This window comes from Echinops telfairi, unplaced genomic scaffold, assembly GCF_000313985.2.
Source record: "Echinops telfairi isolate 266 unplaced genomic scaffold, ASM31398v2 ScPeMD7_60;HRSCAF=208, whole genome shotgun sequence".
NCBI lineage: Eukaryota > Metazoa > Chordata > Mammalia > Afrosoricida > Tenrecidae > Echinops > Echinops telfairi.
In genome coordinates, this window is record NW_022103958.1 from 6,713,948 (window position 1) to 6,733,770 (window position 19,823).

The 19,823-nt window shown below is 58.7% G+C and overlaps 1 protein-coding gene across 1 annotated transcript in view; it reads right to left on the minus strand.

The window, feature by feature from the left end:
• CD82 (CD82 molecule) overlaps positions 1–18,841 on the minus strand; it is a 22,814-nt gene extending 3,973 nt beyond the window's left edge. The window contains exons 1-7 of the mRNA XM_045291123.1: positions 18,814–18,841; positions 17,712–17,801; positions 14,232–14,356; positions 14,056–14,130; positions 2,486–2,593; positions 504–704; positions 82–165 (exon numbers count right to left, since the gene is read on the minus strand). Coding sequence (XP_045147058.1) covers positions 82–165; positions 504–704; positions 2,486–2,593; positions 14,056–14,130; positions 14,232–14,356; positions 17,712–17,801; positions 18,814–18,841 — 711 coding nt within the window. The remainder of the gene's footprint in view (positions 1–81; positions 166–503; positions 705–2,485; positions 2,594–14,055; positions 14,131–14,231; positions 14,357–17,711; positions 17,802–18,813) is intronic.
• Between the last annotated feature and the right edge of the window lie 982 nt (positions 18,842–19,823).

The window sequence follows — 19,823 nt, forward strand, 5'->3', positions numbered from 1 at the left end:
GGGAGGAGCCAGGGAGCCAGGGCAGGGGGAGGAGCCAGGGAGCCAGAGGAGGGGGAGGAGCCAGGGGAGAGGGAGGCACACCTCAATGAAGACGACTCCCGCGCACACACCTAGGATGACACCCAGGTTCTCCTGCAGCCACGCCTCCACCTTCTGCATGCAGCCCTGCAGGAACACAATCTCCTTAGCCCAGGCCAGTTCAGGGGGGCCACACTCCACCCTGGGGCCTGCACGGAGGGGTCTATGTGAACCCCGGACAAAGAAAGGGGATGGAGGTACAAATGACAGAGAGCAACTGAATCAAGAAAGCAAGAAATGAAGGGGTGGTGTGTGATGGAAGGAGTGGGAAGAAGTGGAGGGGGAAGGAAAGGGAGAGGAGCCAGCACACACACACACACACACACACACACACACACACAAACACACACCATCACCACCACGCCCGCTTCTGCCACGCCTGGTGGGCCTGAGTGAAGAATAAGAGTCCTGGGACCCGCACACACCTCCTGGTACACGGGCCACTGCGCCGGGTCGTTGATGCCCTGGGTGCCGTTGCTGGGCCTCTCGCAGAAGCCCGTCTGTGCCAGCCTATCCGTGGCACCCCGCCTGTCCTCGCAGGAACAGGGGAACGTGGTGTTGGTGCGACTCATGAGCTCGGCGTTCTCCGTCCAGTTGTAGAAGCTGACCCAGCCGCAGCACTCCACCTGGGCACAGAGGGGACAGGCTGCTCACACCCACGCTCACCCAGGCTGGTGCCCTCCAGGCCGAGGAAGGGCATCCCCCAGCTTAGGTCCCTCCCCCAGGATCGGGGCTCACATCCCGCCTCCGGGATCAGAGTGCAGGCTGCTGTGAGCACCACGAGGACAGGAGGCCCCAGGGACGCAGACTGTCACAGCACACAGCCACCCTTCTGGTGGGAGGTTCCAGTTTCCCCAACCACTCAAGCCCCGCTGAGCAGTTCCACTCGGACACACACGGGGGCGCCAGAGCCACGGCCTCCATGGGGCGCCCAGGGCTGGCACAGGAGGGCAGGCGCCAGCTGGGCTCCAAACATCCAGCTCCACCACTTACAGCTGGCTAACTTGATCCCAAGGGGCTGAGCCCAGTTATTTCATCTGCAAAATGGGCAGAGCAAAGGGTCCTAGCTTCCAGGGAGGTTGTGGGCACAGAATGGGGGCGTGGCAAACATCCCCAGGAGCCTGGGTAGACCAAGCCCCACGTGTACTTGCTGAGCACAGGCAGGAGCTGAGACCTCCCTCTGAGCTGCCTTGCTGCCAGAAAGGAGAGAGGAGGAGAGGAGAGGACAGGAGAGGAGGGGAGGGGAGGGGAGGGGAGGGGAAGACAGGGGAGGGGAGGGGAGAAAAGAAGAGAAGAGAGGAAGTGAGAGGAGGGGAGGGGAGGAGAAGGGAGGGGAGAAGAGAACCATTCTGTCTTTTAAGAGCAGAAACTGGCCAGTTGTGGAGAAGAAGCCGTTTTGAGATCCCTCAGGGCGTGAACCCAGGGGAGCAGAGCAGGTTGAGGTCCCAGTCATCAGAATTCCCCAGAGGCCTTGCCTGGTGCAGGACACTTCCTGCTATCTCCCGGTGGACCCCACTCTCCAACAGGTCTCCTGAAGGGAAGAGGGGGCACTTGCCCATGCTGGGACATGTGTCTTACTCTAATCTTAGCCAAGGGTCTCAGCAAGTGGGGCTCAAACTAAAGGTGACATACAGCCGCCCCTTGTGCCCGAACCCCCAGCTGACATAGCCCCCAACCCTCGGACTTCCTCCGAGCCTCTCGGCTCATTCACACGGAAAACGTGCCTGGCCACTGCCCTGCTCAGAGAAGAGACACAAGTAGGCCACCTGTACCATCGCCTTAGCCTTAGCCTCCAGCCCCCTCACCCCCGCCCTGCCCACCCGACAGCCCTCGTCCCCAGGCAGTGGCTATGTGTTGCCACCACATCCCGAACCCTCACTGGAGAGAGGAGGAAGCCACAACCCAGAGAGGGTAGGTCCTGACTTAGGGATACACAGTGTCCGGGACCTGGCCTGTCAGTCAGTCTGCCCCTCTCCTTAATTCAATGAGATGTAACACCAGTCTGTGAAGGTCACAAGAGCTTAAAGAGCTCCGTTTGATGGGCTTCCACACACGTACGGGGGCTTCCAAAAGGCCAGTGGAAAAACCCCACCATCTTTTCGTTCCATTTGCCCATGAACTCCCACACTGACATCACCACCACCCAGGTCAAGCTTAGTAGGGAACACTCCCGTCACTCAGAGGACTCCCAGACCCCGATCAGCACTGCGGCCAGGGGGCGCTCCGCAGTCTCCCAGATGGGCCAGGACTGAGGGCGTGAGCTGCCCTCTCTCAGCCACAAATAGGGGCTGCCTGAGACCCTGGATGAGGAGCAGGGGTGCTCTGGAAGGGGGCTGCCCAGAAGCCCCACTACACACACACACACACATACACACACCTGTCTCTGCCAGGCACACACAGGCCTCACCTGCTCCTGAACATAGTCCCAGGTCTCCTGGAGGCTGTCCTCATGGCTGCCATTGACCCTGTAGTTCCTGATGAGTTTGAGGACGATGTCCCCCATCTCCTGCTTCACCTGCAGAGAGAAGGGCCGGGATCAAGACAGCCTACAACCCACACCTGGTAACTCCCACGTAAACAGCCCCCCTGGGGACCAGGCCCCAGGCCCCATGTTTAATGGGGTGTCTGAGTAGCTAGTCCAAGCTCCCAGCAGCCAGCGCCAACCACTGCTTCCCCCTGTGGTCCAGACTGCACTCGCTGCCGGTAACTCCAGCGTCCTCTCCGGGGTCTTACGCCCTCCCCAGCCAGGCACTAGTCTTCCCGCTCCTGCACAGAGAAGACGCTGGCTTACACATCAGGCAGAGGGCTGTTCATGGACCAGAGGCCGTGGCCTTACAGGGCAGTGTTCCCTGAGCTTTCCAGGAACATGAGGGCTGTGTGACCGCAGCCCAGCCCCAAAGTCCTGTGTGTGTAGGGCCCCAGAGGCCTCTGACCCACCCAGTCCAGGCTTGAGGGGTGTGGCCTGGCCTGGCCACCCTCTGTGGACTTGCCGCACCCCAAGGGAGGACCATACACCTGCCCCTCAGTTCTCAGAGTTGGGGGAAATGGGCAGAGGCTTCTCACTCAGGCAGGGCGGGGAGGAGGGCAGAGGCTGACTCCGGAAGCCCAGTGTTGGGGCTTCTTCCAGCTCCCTACAAACAGCCTGGGTCCCCTCTTTGTGCTCCGTGCTTGGAGAACGATGGCCTGGCTCCTCCCCCATGATCTTAACCAGTCCTACACCTTACCCCCAGAGGAGGTTGTGAGCATCTGCCCCCCTACCAAGCCCCAAACCAAATTCACTTCCACCAAGCTGGTTCCAACTCATAGCGACCCTGTCGGAGGAAGTAGGACTGCCCCTGTGGGGTTCCAAGGCTGGACATCTTCCCGGAGCAGAAAGCCCAACTTTCTCCCATGGAGCTGTCAGCCGGTGGGTTTGAACCGCTGCCCTTGTGCCACGACACCTTTAGGGCTCCTGCCTCATTGCCAAACCCAAACCAAACTCACTGCCATTGAGTCGATGCCGACTCAGTGAGCCTACAGGACAGGGTAGAGATGCCCCTGTGCTTTTCAGAGACTGTCACCCTTGGAGAAAGGCTGGTAGTTTCGAACTGCTGAGCTTCCAGTCAGCAGCCCAACTGTTACCCCTGCGCCACCAGAGCCCCGCTACAAAGCCCTGCACTTTACAAAGCCAGCAACCATCCTCCTGGTGGGCCCTGAGCGGCCCCTGCTCGGCCCCAGGTGCTGCGTGGAGCACTCTCGGGGTCTCCACTGAGCCCTGACAGGTGTGGTACTGACTCCCGTGTTTCAGAGTGTGGGAGACCAGGCCAGAGCCGGGAGGAACTTGCGGGAGGTCACACAGTCAGGGCAGAGTTGCTGAGCACTGGACCCAGGCTGGTGAACCCGCCCCAGGGGCCTTGGAGGAAGGTAAGATCTGGTGCTTCAGGCCCTAAGCTACACAGCTCCACACGCAGGCCACCAGGCCCAGAATCAATGTCCGACAATCAGGTTAGTTTGGGGCTTTTTGTCTGATTTTAGAACCCAAATGGCCTACCCATGACGCTTGACTGGCATGTAACCCACGTGTCCATGCTTCAAAGTAGGCCCCCCAGTCTGCATGGGGCTCACATAAAGGGGAGTCGCTTGCCCAAGTCACACCGCTGGGGTTGGCTGCTGCCTACCTCTACTCTCCAGAGATGTGGGGTGCCGCCTCCCAGTCATCCTCCCCACCCACCTCGGGCTCTATTAACACCCCATGCAGTTCTCCTAGCAGTCTCCACCATCCCTGCCTCCCATCCAGGCCCTGCAATGCGAAGGTGGGAGAGGAGGGTGGTTTCCACGGAAACACTGCCACACCCTACAGCCTGCAGGGCCGAGCCAGGCCCCAGGGACCGTGGCTGCACAGGCAGGCTCAGCTGGGAGCCCACTGCCCAGGAGACCTGAGCTGGGAGCCAGCGAGGTCACCCAGGCAACCGGGCAGCTACGGAGCCCAGAGCCAGCAGGGAGGGGGTGGTGAGCATGGCCTCCCTCAGCCCTGCAGGGACCTCTGTTGTTTGTGCCACTCTCCCTTCTTGAAAGAGCAATGCCCAGGAAAAATATTGTTGAGAATGAGGGGGTCAGAGGAGGGAGCCCAAAGTCCATCTGTAGACAACGGGACATCCGCTCACAGAGCGGTCACCGGGAAGGAATGAGTCAACCAGGGCGCAGTCAAGCACCGATGAAACCCACAACATTCCTCTATGCTTTCCCCCCCACACTCACTATCATGACCCCATCCTGCCTTTCACTTCAGGTTAGACCAGAGCATGTACACAGGTACAAGAGATGAGAGCTCACTACACATGAAACCCAGGAACAGCAATGGGAATAGGGATACCAGGAGGGTAGGGGGACAGTGGAGAGACGCGGGGAGGAAGGGAGAACTGATCAAAATGATCGACATAACCACACACTGCCCTCCCGGTGGGGTACAAACAACAGACACCGTGGGGGAAGGCAGACAGTGGTTGGTGTAAGATATGAAAATAATAATTTATCATTTATCAGGGGTCTATGGGGGTGGGGGGAGGGAAGAGGAGCTGATGTCAAGAGCTCAATAGAAAGTAAATGTCTAGAAAATAATGATGGCAACATATGTACAAATATGCTTGATACGATTGATGTGTGGATTGTATAAGAACTATAAGAGCCCCCAATAGAATAATCTTTTAATAAAAAATTTTAAAAACAAAGAGCAATTCCCCCTCACTGACCGCCTCAGATGCAGGCTGGTCTTCTGTCTCCCCTAGGCTGCTGGGACAAGGGCCCAGGTTTCTGGGGGCCACTCCAGTCCCCCCTGGGCATAGCCCTCCTGGGAAGGGAGCTGCCCGCAAGGGGCAGGGTAAAAGGGCTGAGGAGACTGTATCCTGGTGGCCGCATTGGGGGCCTGGGTGGTACAGAGCCTCCAGGCAGCTCTGGTCCCTTCAGCTGAGTCCCTGACACATGTGGCGGGCAGTCCTGTCCCGGGCTGGCCACACAAATGGGCAGCTGTAGGGTACGTGCTGGACGGCAGATCCCAAAGTCAGCAGTTCAAACCCACCAGCTGCTCTGTGGGAGAAAACGAGGCTGTCTGCTCTCATCACAATTTATAGCTTTTTATGGAATTTTACAGCAATTTACAGAAAACTCTACACAAGGCTGCTATGAGCTACATCGGCTCCGTGGTGGTGGGCTTTGGCACAAAATGGAAATACAGAACTCTTTGTTTAGAAATAATTAAGACTTCTGAGACAGGGACCCCAGAGCCCCCTGTGTGTGAGCCAGCCTCCCACCCTGGCTGCCGTCAACATCCCCATTTCCGGTGGAGGCTCCGAGCACTGGACTGGCTCATCACACAGTTATTGGCCAGCAGACAGAGGACCCTGACCCTGAACTGTCATGCCAGAGCCTGTACTCTCTTCCACTGCCTCCCTGGGACCCCACTGTCCTGGGTTCCTCTACCCCGCACCCCCACACAACGGTGGGTTCAGGGCTGACTTGAGGGTGTGAGTTCTCAAAGGGCTAGAGGAGACCTCTGAGTCCAGCCCATCACCCCAATACAAGAATCTTTCCCACGCTCTGCTTAGTGCTCCCCGCGATGGGGAACTCAGTACTGTACCTCACCCTGACGATTCCCCCTATTTTCTCTGCTCAGGATCCTCTCGACAGCCTCTCCCACGCCTCTACCTGCCCCCTTGCCCAGACCTCAAAGAAGAAGGTAAGTTCTTCTCTCTCAGGATGACTATCGGAGCCATATCAGTGACACATTGGGCTGCTATCCACAAGGCCAGCAGTTTGAAGCCACCATGCAGCCTGTAGGAGAAAGACGGGGCTCTCTAGCCCTGTAAAGAGTGAACATCTCAGACACCCACTGCTCCATCCTACAGGGTCACTGTGCGTCAGCATCAATGAGGTGGCAGGGAGTGGGGCTTTGGGAGGGGACAAACTTCCTTCAGAAGCTCATCACCACATCACACCTCCCAGTGCCCCTCCTCTCCGGCCACTGTGGCCACTCCCTGCAAGGGTGTCCAGCTCTCTCTGCACTTGGCCTCTCATGAGCCACGCTCCCCTTATAATGAAACACCCCAAATGCCCTGAGCTGGACTTCAGCATCCTGTCCCCTCCCCGGGAGATGGACCCTTTGTCAGGGCACATTGTGGGGGGTGGGGGGGGGGGCACCACCAGAGCCCTTCCTGGAGCCTGGCAGCCACCCTGGGTTTCAGTAAGGGGTTTTCTTGCCTCTCAGCCCACCTGTCAGCTCCTGGGGGCAGGGGCCGAGACCAGTGCTGCCCAGGGCTGCTCTTGCCGCCCCCGCCACGGCACCGAGCACAAACAGGGGTGCAGGAGCACGTGTGTCTCTCTCCATGATCCTTCCATGGATGGACACCCCGGAAACTACCTCCTCCTTCTGAAAGAGCAGGGGAGGTCATTTCTCCCAATCCCTGGCTCCAGCTGCCTCCTCCACCTCCCAGGGGGATCCCAAGCCATCAGGTCTGAGCACCTCCCCATGTGGCCCCTCACAGAGAGCTGTGTTTTCTCCTTAGGAACTCCACACATTACCTGGGCATGTAAGGTGGTGGGTGCGCTTCACGGGCAGAGGGAGGGGAGAAGGGGAAATACCTGTGTCCTGACCTGCCTTTCTCTGGGGGTTACACAGCAATGACACCCAAGCCACTGTCCTCCCCTCCCCAACAGCAGCCCCCCTCCCCCTCCAGCCTCTGCTCCAGCGCCTCCAGTCCTCAGAGCCTCACCTGCACTTCCCACCTGGCCTGCACCTAATTCAGCACCCAGCTCACCGGCTTCTCTCCCCTGGCCCTCACCTAACTCAGTGCAAGTCACAGGAAACAGGTTGCCATCTCCCCCATTTCCCCTACCCCCTCTACTGCCGGGAGAGAACAAACCAGAACCCCAGAGGGTCTGAGCTAAGAAGGGCTCATGAGCTCACTCCAGGCTCAAAGGTGGGGCAACTTGTCCAAGGTCACATAGCACTTGGTGGCAAAGCCCACCCTAGAACACAGCACATGGGTCAGCTGGGGAGATGGGTTGGAATCCCAGATCTCAGCTCCACCCACTCAGCCAAACCTGGAACCAAACCACTGCCATTGATGGATTCTGACTCAGAGGGACCTACCGGACATGGTGCAACCACCCAGCGGCCCCCGAGGCTGCCATCTTCACGGACGCAGACTGCCACCCCGTCCTGCCCATCAGTAGCCAGCACTTAACCGCTGCACCACCAGAACCCACTGTGCATAGGCTAGGCAATGATCAGCTGAGGGGGCAGCCAGAGGGACCGTCAGACTGCACCCAGAGCCTGCTTCCCACTGAAGGGACCGTCAGGCCGCACCCAGAGCCTGCTAAGACCGAAGCAGGAGCAGCTGCCCCTGCTGAGCCCTCCCTGGGGCTTTCATGGAGCTACACATGGATCATGAGCCTGAAGCCCTGGCCCAGGTGAGCACAAAGCTGCCCTGGGCCACCCCTCTGAGCACCTGCAGCCCTGACGCCCCTCCTGGCGCTCTCGGAGAGACCTGAGTCCCATGTCCCAGCCGGTGGGGTCTCCGGTAGCACCCTGCCATCAGCCCCGCTCCTGTTTCCCAGGGACTCCCCAGCAAGGTGCACCAAGATGCTACAGCCTCACTTCTGCCCCAGCCTCCTCTGCGGTCACAAAGGACAGTTTGGGTTTTCAGAGTGGTTTGTCTGAATCCAGAGGTGCAAAGATGGGGCAGTGGACCTGTGCTGCCATCGTGTGTGGCGAGGAGTCGCTTTAGCATCAGCAGGGTGGCCCTGGTCCCAGACTCCCTGCAACCCCACCTGACAGAGCAGGGCTGCCAGAGGGTTTCGGAGGCACGATCTGCAAGGGGGAAGACAGCCAAGTCTTTCTCCCACGGAACCTCTTGGGGGCTTGAACCGCTAACCTTTCTGTTAGCAGGCAAGTGCGGTCCTACTGCCCCACCAGGGTCCTCTGTGCCTGGCTTCTGGGGACCAACCCAGAGGACAGTGGGGTCCCTCAGTCACACCTGAGACTTGTATCGCACAGTGGGAGCTGGGCTCGAGCCCACTTGCTCACCAGTAAGGTTCAAGATGGACTGGGAAGACCCCCCAAACACTGAGGCTCCATGCAGCTTGCTGAGGGGGAGTGCCCCAGAAGCTGAGCTTCCAGAGGGATGTGCCCTCTGCACTTTGGTGACCTTTCCAAACCTCACCTGATCCCGCTTCTTGTCACTTGTCACTCCTGGGAGGTGTCCTTGACCCTCAAACGCCTTCTGTAGGGATCATGACTCAGCGCAGAGAAAACCCAAATCCTCCCCAGCAGACCAAGAGACAAGGTCATGAGACAGGGAGGAATGATGGGAGGGACCGGGGAGTTCATCTTGCTGGACCCACAACCCATGCGCATGAGAGCAGCCGTCGAGAGACCAAATGACACATGGCGCTGGGTCAATCGGCTACCCAGGACCCTTCCAGAGCACTGAAAAGCAGAGGGGTTACTTTGAGGACTGAGGAGCCCCGAGCCCGGCCACAGCATGCGCCACTGGCTCACACGCATGAGAACGGGGACATCGAATAAGGAAGACGGAAGAAGAGTCCGTGCCTTTGAACTGTGGTGCTGCCAGGAAATATTAGACAGACCGTGGACCGCCAAAAGGGCAATAGGTCTGTCTGTCTTGGAAGAAGGATGGCCAGCGTGCTCTTTAGAAGCCAGTTGGGCAAGGCTTCGTCTTACAGACTTGGGACACGTTGGCAGGAGAGACCAATGCCCAGAGAAAGGCTTCGTGCTTGGTAAAGTAGAAGGGCAGTGAAGAAGGGGAAGACCTCCGAGAGATGGTGGACAGAGGGGTGGCCACAACGGGCTCCGGCATGGGCAGCACTGTGAGGACGGCGCAGGCATGGGCAGTGTTGCAGTCTGTTGTGCCCAGCGTTGCCACCGCGGCTTGGAACAGACTCAACAACACCGAGCAACAACAAGAGAGCACCCACAGACCGAGGGTGGCCTGTGGACTCTGGTCGGCTGCAGGACACTGCGGCCCCCCGCCAACACAGGGCAGGGCAGGGAGCGGTCCGGCCGGACCTCAGCCAGGGGGGTCATGGAACATACTTCTTCCGCCTCCGGGGAGCCAGCTTCCTGCTGCTTCAGATTCACACAATTGTTTGCTCTGAAAGAATCAGTTAGGAGACCCGATTTCCCAAACAAACTAATCACCTGAGCGTCTTGGCGTGAGAGGCTGTGTGCCTCACCCAGAGAGTCAGAACAGAGAGGCCGCCAAGGGGCCAGCCAACTTCTGAGACGGAAGAGCCCGTAACTCTGTGGCCACCAATCTAGTTGCACAAACAAATGGACTCACCAGGACCTGAATCCTACCCTTTCAGTGAAAGGACAGGTTTACTTTCACTTTCATCGTTGCTTCCAGGCCACAGGGAGTGACATCCTGAAAGAGCCGCACCTGGGCCTGCAAGCCAGCCGAAGTGAGCTGACCCTGAAGACGCAAATGGCTGGGGATTACGTGTTGGGCTGCTCTGCGGAGGAAAGACCAGGTGATCGACTCCCGAGAAGATTGACAGGCGCGGGACCCCACAGGGGCAGCTCCACTCGGTCCTAAGGAGCCGCTATGAGTCAGCATTGCCCGGGAGGCTGGGAGTTTGGCTTGACTTGGTATCCGAGCTCACCTCAGCCCTGGGTGGAGGTGGGCAGTCAGGCTGGCTTACTTTCCTGAGTTCACACAAGGAGCCTGGTGGCACAGTGGTTCTGTCAGGTAGCGAGAAGCAGGGACCAGGGGTTGTCCCTCCCCATGCCCGCAAGCCCCCCTCTTCAGGAGGTTGCTGTAGAGAACCAGGCGAGGCTCAGCCAGCCACAGAGGCTAAGGGGTATGTGCCAATTGAAGCCCCAGCCAGATGGGCAGTACACCTGGGTGGGCGCAAACTAGGTCAGGTGGGCTTCACCCAATTCCTTCCACCACGCCTCCCAGCAGAAGGCCTCAAATACCGGGACCTCAAGAGCACCCAGCCCTTTGGCTTCTTCTGTACCTCCTGCTGGGCTGTGCCTCCGTCCCTCTGGCCTCAGGTCCCCATGTGTGTGGGTGCAGCCCCCCAAGGTTAAGGTGACCAGATTTTAACATTGGTAAAGCGGGGCACCATTGATAAAACTCATATCCTGGCGAAATAGCTACCTGGCAGCCGAAAACCGTATAACCTAGCTTGTTGTCCATTCTTTCCAAAAATCGGGACTTTTTAAAAACGCCGCGGGACGTGGGAAAAATTGTTAAAAATTGGGACTGTCCCACCAAAAGCGGGACATCTGGTCACCTTACCCAAGGTTGCCTGTGTTCAGTGACTTTAAAACCTGAAACGTCTTCTGTCCTTTATAAAAACCCACTTGGATCACAAACCAGGCTTTGGCGTGAATTCTTTCTCGTGCGAATCAAGATAATTCCCACAGGAGAAACCTAACAGTTCCCCGTTGGGCTGCTGACCACAAGGTCTGCAGTTCAAAGCCACCAGTCGCTCTCCAGGAGAAAGATGAAGCTTTCTGCTCGCAGAGAGAGTTACGGTCTTAGAAACTCACAGGGGCAGTTCTACCTTGCGCCAACGGGTCACTGTAAGTCAGCATCAACTCAATGGCACAGAGTTTGGGTTGGGGTATAGGAGCAGAAATCACAGCCTGAGAGGTGGGAGAAACCCCACCCTGTCTGAGGATCAGCAGAGGTCCTGCAGGAAGGGCAGAAGGTGACCTAGGAGACCACTCAAAAAGAGCCAGGGGCCACTTACACCCACTTGCGGAGAAGGCCTGGGAGTAGGGGTGGGAGCCCCCCCTGCAGCCTTTTGTCCTCAGGCGCAAACAAACTGGGCCACAAACCCAGCTGGGCTGTGTCTGTAAGAATATATATACACCAGCTCAGCCCTGTTTATTCTTCCACAAGGGTTTACAGCCTGCCGGGGAAGGAAAAATCCATCCTGTGTTCCAACTCAGACCAGAGAATGGAGCCAGGGAATTTCCCCCCACCTTCTAGGGAGGGAGGGGGTCCCTTAGAGCAGCGGGTGTGGGGCGGAGCCTGCAGTGGTCCAGGGAGGTAGCCAAGGATGTATGTGTAGGGGCCAGGGGTACAACATGCCGAGGTTGGACCTGATTCTCCAAACCAGTCCTGCTCTGGGGCTGTAGTCCTCAGCCAGAGCCTGGCCCCTGGGTCTGGAGGGGCAGCAGGGCTATACTCAGAGAGGGCAGGGGGCCCAGGATGGGAGTCACCCCAGAGAAGTCGCTGCACTTTTGGAGGCCTGGTTCTTCAAGGGGGAAACGGTTGTCAAACGGAAACTGAGCTGGACCCCGCTCCTGACCCTCGATCTGGCCCAAACACACAGCCAGTGGGGAAGTGCCAGGGGCGGGGCTGAGAGAGTGGCTTGCCCAAGAGTCAGCTCACTGGATGGGGCACCCCCAATTGTAATGCCCCAGAGATGTCCCTGATGGTGCCTGGCAGGAGGGAAGGGCCAGGCGCCCAGCACTTTCCCTTGTAAAGAAGCTGCCCCTCCCTAACTGGCGCTAGTCCGATATCCAAGCAGGCCTCCTTCTGTCTCCGGAATCCACAGTTTCCCTTTTGGCCTGGGCAGCCGGGCAGCTCGGCACGTAAAGTGGACCTCGCTGCTTACAGCGCACTTGCTTTCTGGCTGCTGCTCTGAATCTCTGGAGGAAGTTGGCCTTTTCTCAGTGGGAGCTCTGCTCTCTTGCTGTGATTTCAGATCAGCAATGCCCATGCTGGGGGCCGGCCCCACTCCCCTCCTACCCAGAGGCGGGCTGGGTGTGGATTAGCAGCACTGGCCCGCCCCGCTTCATTGTCCTGGGTTTTACTAGACGCCGCAGACATTAAATCAGTGGTTCTCAACCTTCCTAATGCCGCAACCCTTTAATACCATTCCTCATCTTGTGGTGACCCCCCCAACCATAAAATTATTTCTGTTGCTACTTCATCAGTGTCAGTTTGCTACTGTTATGAATCAGGCGACCCCTGTGAAAGGGTTGTTCGAACCCCAAAGGGGTCTCCTTGACCTGCAGGTTGAGAACTACTGCTCTACCTGCTAGGTCTGTGGCCACCCTGCGCCTAACCACTGCAGGCATACCTTTCATATGCGCACAGACCCCCGTGCGACTTGAATGACTGCTCCGTCAGCTCCCTTGAGACAGTTGCCCATGTTTACTGAGCTGATCTGAATGGGACCTGGAGCGGTAATGTCACCTGGAAAGGTGGCGCGGATGGGAGCACACAGAGGCTGGACGGTCTGAGGCTGGTGTTCGGTTTCTGGCCACCGCCCTACAGGGACTGTCACAACAAAGTGACTCACACACGGCTTTTGGCTTCCCAGGGCACATGACCAGTTGAGGGGAGTCACACTCAACGCTCACACGACACAATGTTGTGGATGAGTGTGCTGCTCAAGGCCTCTGCCACGTGTGGAGGACCAAGGAGGGCTTCAGTGCACCCCAGCCACGGCTTTTTCAATCGGAGGCATGTGGAAGGTGGGTGCTGGTAAGAAGGGTGGACGAGGACCTGGGGCATCTTAACCAGGGTGCTGGCAGAGAACACTGAAAGAACCAGGGGCTGCCACAAGAACGTGCAAATCCGTCTTGGCAGAAGTACGGCCAGACCGCTCTTTAGAGGCAAGGACGGCGAGACTCCATCACACCTACTTTGGACACGTTATCAGGAGAGACCAGTCCCTGGAGAAGGTCATCATGCTGGGTAAGGTAGAGGGGCAGCGGAAAAGAGGAAGGCCCTCGACAAGGTGGACTGGCACAGGGGCTGCACCAACGGGCTCAAAGGACCATTGAGAGGATGGTGCAGGACCGGCCAGTGTCAGCTCGGTCGTACACAGGGTCGCAGTGAGTCAGCACTGACTGGGCATCACCTAACACGGCAGCATTGCACAGGAGTGATGTCTATATGGTCATGTAGTCTTCGAGGGGGGCTGGTGGCATAATGGGTTTCCAGCTGGGCTGCTAACCAGAAGGTCAGCAGTTCGACCCCACCGGCCACTCAGAAGGAGAACAGGTGAAACTGTCAGCGCCCTTAAAGACGTGCAGCTTTGGAAACCCAAAGGGGCAGCTCTACTCGGTCTTCCAGGCTTGCTATCACTGCAGTTGACTTGATGGCAATGGGTTTGATTGGGGGCCGGACAGCCTATGAAGTGTGCAAGGCATTAGGGAACATTCCGAGGATCATGAGAATGGCCGTATGATGACACAGACGCTTGACAGGAGAGTACACGCTGTTGAGAAAAGACGCTAACAGACGTGCTCTCGGCCGGACTGCCTCAGACCTTGAGTGTGTACAAAACACAGACTCTGTCAGTACCTGGTGGCGCTGAGCGGAGGATGGTGCCCGACGGGCCTTCTACAAGCACCTGGCAGGTGCTCCGCCACTGCCAAATGCCATGGTCACCATCCACTGTCACACCATCCACCATCCACCGGACTGTACCTGCTGCAGACAGGGCGCTTACCTTGCCCATCTTGAAGTAGAAGAAGGTCCCGGCGGCCACCTGGGCGACAAGGATCAGGAGGAGGAAGGCAAAGTACTGGGGACAGAGAGCAGGCAGTCAGCGGTGGGCCCCCTGGCCAGGCACCTGCCCCAGGCCCTGGGCAGTGGCTGGTAGCCAGCAGGAGGCTCTTCACTCACCAGCCCCAGCAGGCAGCGGACCTCGTTGACAGCGCCAATGCAGCCCAGGAAGCCCATGAGCATGGTGAGGCTGCCCACGGAGATGAAGAAGTAGGCCCCCACCTTGAGCGAGTCAGACGAGGTCTCTGGAGGGGAAGGGGAGAGAGGTGTCCGTTCCAGCCCACTGGCCAAGTCCCTATGGCCAGATCCCAGGGCGGTCCTCCTCAGAGATTCCCTGTCAGCCTCTGCCCTCCAACACCTGCCCCTCTGTACCAGTTAGCCGCCCCAACAAGAACATGAGCTGCACCGGGACTGGGGCCTGGTCTGTTTCTCTGGGACCAGGGGCCCCTGAACATTTGCTGGCAGTAGGAACAGCAGAGACAAGGTCCGATGTCCTCGTGTTTGGAGAAGGGAAAGGTGATGCGGAAGAATGGAAGGGTGTGAGTGAGAGAAGGCAGATGGAAGGCAGACGGCTATGCTCAGAGGCCGAGAACCAGCCTGATGGAAGGGGTGGGGGTTGGGGTGCAGGGCAGGGAGAGGCAGCAGTCCCATCAGGACACTCGACCAGCACTTTCCAAGAAGCCCAGCAGATCCTGGAGCAGGGCTGGGGCCAGCTCTGAGTCAGAGAGAGAGAGAGAAAGAAACCAACCGGTGGTGCTTTCCCACAGCTGGGCAGCAGCTGCAGACTGGCCCCCAGGGCTGTTCCCAATGCTCTGGAAGGCCGGGGAGGCTGCAGTAGCTGTCTTCACGAGGCTGCATGTCAGCCAGACAGACTCCAGGGGCCCATCACAGTCACACAGGGCCTCTCTCCCAAGGCCTAGACACTGTGCTTCAATGTCCCCCCTGAGGATGGGGGTCTGGGGGCCAGCAATTGACCTTTAGTTGGGAGACTCAGGTCTAGGTGGGCTTCACTCCCTGGAGACCTCGGAGCCTGGCTTTGGGCATCAGAATCCCAGTGCTGGGGAGGGCTGGGGAGCAGGGCCTGTGGTTTAACTCTACTTACTGAACACGGACAGAATGTTCTACGGCTCAGGGAGAGAGAGCGCTGGCTGGTCCTTCCCCATCACTGGGCCTAGGGTATGCCTCCTGGTCTGAAGCCCTGGTCTCCCCATCCCCAGGGAAAGACACTTCCCTTGCATTCTCCCAGCTCCAGGGGCTGGGTTTCCAGCAATTCCTCCCAGAAGGAGGAGCTGGCCCTGCCTGGGAGTCTGCTGGGTGCTGATTGGAGCCAGCACCCCCCCACCCACCCCCACTCAGTCCTGCAGCCTCCACAGTGGGCCTGAGGCTGCTGGTCACCTTCTGACTTGTCCATGTTGGGGGTCAGCCAGCCAACTCCACTCCTCAGAGAATTTCAGTGACACCCACCCCTGTCCTCAGCCAGGGTCTCAGCCTGTCCACAGCCAAGAAGCCTACCCAGGGGGGGTGGCCAACCCACCCTCTGTGCCCTGCAGAAAAGGGCCCCTAGCTTCTGCTGAGCCACGCAGGCCCAGGGCGGGAGGACAGACAGAGAGGGACTGGGTCCTAGAGAAGGGGGATCTACTGCTCTGGGCAAGCCCCTTCTGGGCCTCTATTTCTCTCTGTAAAGTGGGGCTGATAATTCCCACTTCTTAGCGATGTCAAAGGGTTTATATTTTATACAATTTGTTGATTTCCCTACGCACCAGGAGCTGTTTCGAACTCTTTTTAGATATCGACTCATGTAATTTCTCACAGTAATGTTTTGTTCTGACCCCAGTTTGGCCTTTCTACTCCTGTACACACTTACAGTCTCGGAAACTCCTGGCAGCGGTCTACCCTGTCCTACAGGGCCGCTACGGGAGGGCATCGGCTCGATGGCGGTGAGGTGTTTTGTTTTGTTTTACAGCTGAGGGGATGGAGGCACAGCAAGGGGAAGTAATTCGCCAAGCTCACACAGCTCGTTGGCAACAGAGCCAGCATTTGAACGCCGGCTCCAGAGTCTGTCCCCGGAGTGATGTACAGCAGAGGCCTGTGGTCCAGGTTGAATGCCCCACCGTCTAGCTCCAAGCCCCCGGACAAGTTACTTCCTCCCTCCATGCCTCCATTTCCTCCCCTGCAAAATGGGATGGCTGTGCCTCGTGGCAGGGCTCTACTGGGTGGGAAGCTGGGTCACACGGAGCCGGTTCATGGTGGTCTGGCAGCCCGGCTGCCTGCTTCAACCCTCACTTGCTGCATGACACCGAGCCCATCCTTCCTCTCCTCTGCGTGCCTCAGTTGAACCAGGAAGAGGGTAGCAAAGCTGTGCTCCTGAGCCTGAGATCCCTGGGACTGGCTGAGACCAGTGCGAAGCCCCACACCCTGAAACACTGCAGGGTCGGGGTCCTGTGGGGCGAGGTCCATGGAAGGTGTAGAGAGCACCCACTACATGCAGGGGAGGCCGGAGAAGGCCGGGGTGGGGCGCTGAGGCAGGCTGCTAGGATCGCAGATGCCGCCCAGTGGCTTGGAGCATGCTGGGTGTGAGCTGGGCCCAGAGTGAACTTCCAGGGAGGAGGGTATGGGGAGAGTGGGCGCCCAGTGGGGGCTGAACACCCACAATGGGGGTGCAGTCCCAAGTCCCTCCTCCCCTGCAGCAGGCAGCAGGACTGACAGCCCCTCGTACGGCTAGAGGGTGGACCCTCCGGGCTTTTTGCCTCCACACTCAGGCAACAAGTGTGGGGCTCCCATCACTGGGGCCCAGCCTGGTTCGTTGCATCGGATCAGGCAGTTGCCACGGCCCGAGTCCAAGCCTGCTGCTGTGGGCATCTGTGGGGAGGAGTGGCCTGAGGGAGTCCCAGAGAGGCCGGGCAGCCATGCAGGCATGCTTCCTCCCCACCAGGAAGGAAAGGGTGGCTGTCCGCACTCACACCGCCACTGCCATGTAAGGACCTAAGCTCCAGGGTTCAAATCCTACATGGAGCATTCAGGAGCAGGGAGAGCCTCAGCGGGTGCCCTACCCCTGGCTCCACACCTGCTTCTTGGGTGCCTCTCCTCACGGGGCTGCTGTGGGGCACTGTCAGGGTGCCAACTCAGGGTGACCTTGTGCCCCGCCCCATGCAACTGGCTCAGGTGTGCCAGTACCTTGCCTGTCTCGAGGAGAGCCTGAGTGGCTAGGAGCTCCCCTCGGCCCTTCCTCATCTGGCCCCTGTTCCATCCCCCTTGCAGGTGTTTTCAGCCACATCACGCACGGGTCTACCACCCCCCAAGCTACTTCCGGGAGGGACCCTCTGCAGTGGGAGGCCAGGGACGGTGCCCGCAGTTTGCAGATGGAGGGATGGAGAATGCTAGAGACTTGCTGGTCAGGGCCCGCCCCCCGCTGCCCGCCCCATGTTCCCCACACAACAGCAGCTTTGGCTGGGGAGGGAGAGAAAATTCCTTCTGGAAACCCCCCTGGAGAGGTCCCCTAGCATCATGGTCAGCAGCAGGACGCAGGGCAGCCAGAACTCAGGCAGGCCATGCTCCTTCCTTGGAGGGGTAGCAGGGTGAGGGGATGCGGGGGGTGCTTACGTAGGATAGCCATGAAGCTGCTTCGGTCGACCACGATCCACACCCCGAAGCCCAGGATCAGGGCGCCCAGGATCTGGAAGGAGAAGCGGCCTTCAGAGAAGACATCAAGAGCAAGCAGGGGACAGGCTCCCTCCCAGCTGGCCCTGAGGGCCAGGCCGGGGGGTGGGGCGAGTGGGAAGAAATTCAGGGGTGCCCCCTCATCCTTCCTCAGCCCAGGGAGCTCAGAGGACCTCAGGCCCAAACCCCAAGTTCCTGGGGAACCCAGAAAACCGGACAGCGGGGCCCCACAGCCAGTCAGTGTGAACACATGCAGCCCCTGCAGGGCCTCTCCTGGCCCCGCCTGTGCTGGGCCCCTCCCACCTGTCCATTTCCAGGGCTACCTCCTCTGAGACCCACCCTGGCCCCCGGGCAGGCTCCCTGTGGCTGTAGGCCACCAAGCCCAGTCCTGGGACCCGGTAGGCGGGAGCAGGACTGCCCGGTGGGATTCCCCAGGCTGCAGCCCAAACAGAGGAGCCCCAGCGACATGGTGGTTAAAGCGCTCTGCTGCATTTACCCCCCACCCCCCCTAACACACACACACACACACACACACACACACACACACACACACACACGGTGCTTGGAAGCCACACAGTGCTGTCAGCTTGGTGTCAACCCCTGGCGACCCCCGTCACTGTTGTCAAGTGCCCTCGAACTGGTTCTGACTCATAGTGACCTTGTAAAGACACAACGGAACACCGCTCGGTCCAGCCCCACCCTCACCTTGTTTAAAAATAAGGATGCTTATAGAGAAAGGAGTGAACTTGTCAAGGATTTCACCTTGCTGGGACCCACACTCCATGTCATGGAAGCAGCAGCCAAGAGGTCACATCACACCTGGCATTGGGTCCGTCTGCAGCGCACGACCTCTTTAGAGGTTGGAAAGGAAGGGTGACACTCTGAGGACTGAGGTGCCCTGGGCCCACGCCATGGTGTTTTCCATTGCCCCCCTACGCATGTGAAAGTGGGACACTGAGTGAGGAAGACCAAAGAAGACGATGCGTTGGCATGACGGTGCTGGAGAAGAATATTGGAAACGTCACGGACTGCCCAAAGAACAAACATCCCTCTCGGAGGAAGTTCAGCCGCATCCTCCTCAGGGGCAAGGATGGTGAGGCTTGGTCTCGTGTGCTTTGCACATGTTGTCAGCAGAGCCCGGTCCCTGGGAAAGGACAGCGTGTTTGGTAAAACAGAGAGAAAGATGGCGAAAAAGAGGAGGCTCCCTGACAAGGCGGGTTAACACAGTGGCTGCAACGATTTGCTCAGGCCCAGGAATCATTGTGAGGGATGTGCAGGGCCGGGCGGTGTTCTCTTCTGTTGTGCGTGAAGTTGCTGTGACTCACAAGCCAGCAACAACAACCACAACAACATGCAGGACAAATGGACCCATTCTCAGTGGCTACTTGGTGCTACCGGGTTGCTATGAGTCAGAACCGACGAGACTGTAAAGGGCGGGTCTTTACGGAGCTAAGCAGGAAACACGGTTCTAAAAGGTAAGTGCATGAGGGGCGGCTGGAGCAAGGCCCTGGATGCCCAGTTATCTGACACCCCCGCCCCCCAGAGTGGGGCCCAAACCCGCACTCCCAGCTCCAGGCACAGCCCTAGCCAGGATCCATTGGCTCATAATGCTGGCAGGGGGCGAGGGGGACCAAGGTCTGGGAAAAACACAGATGCCCCAAGAGGCTGGCCTCTATCAAGTCACTGAGGGCATCCCAGCCCCCGTAGGATGCCGCCACCCACCTCTACTGCCAGCCCTGTGGTCCCTGTCCTCTGTCCAAGAGGCCTTTGCTGATCTCTGGCGATGCCCTGCCTTCTCCTTACCTGTCTTCCTAGGGGTCTCAGCTCCCCTATACTTTTCCAATCACTTTGCGTGTGCCTGTGGTTAACCCCCTTCCCCACCAGACTCTAAGCCACAGAGGACAGAAACCATAGCTGGGGCTGTCGGCCCAGATCCCAGGGCAGAGTCTGAATCTCCCTAGCATGAGGTCCCTGTGTGTGGGGTCCCTGGTTGTGGGGCTTGTAGTAGTTACATCATCTGTTGTCAATTTGAGATTTAAGAGTAAAGGGGTGGAG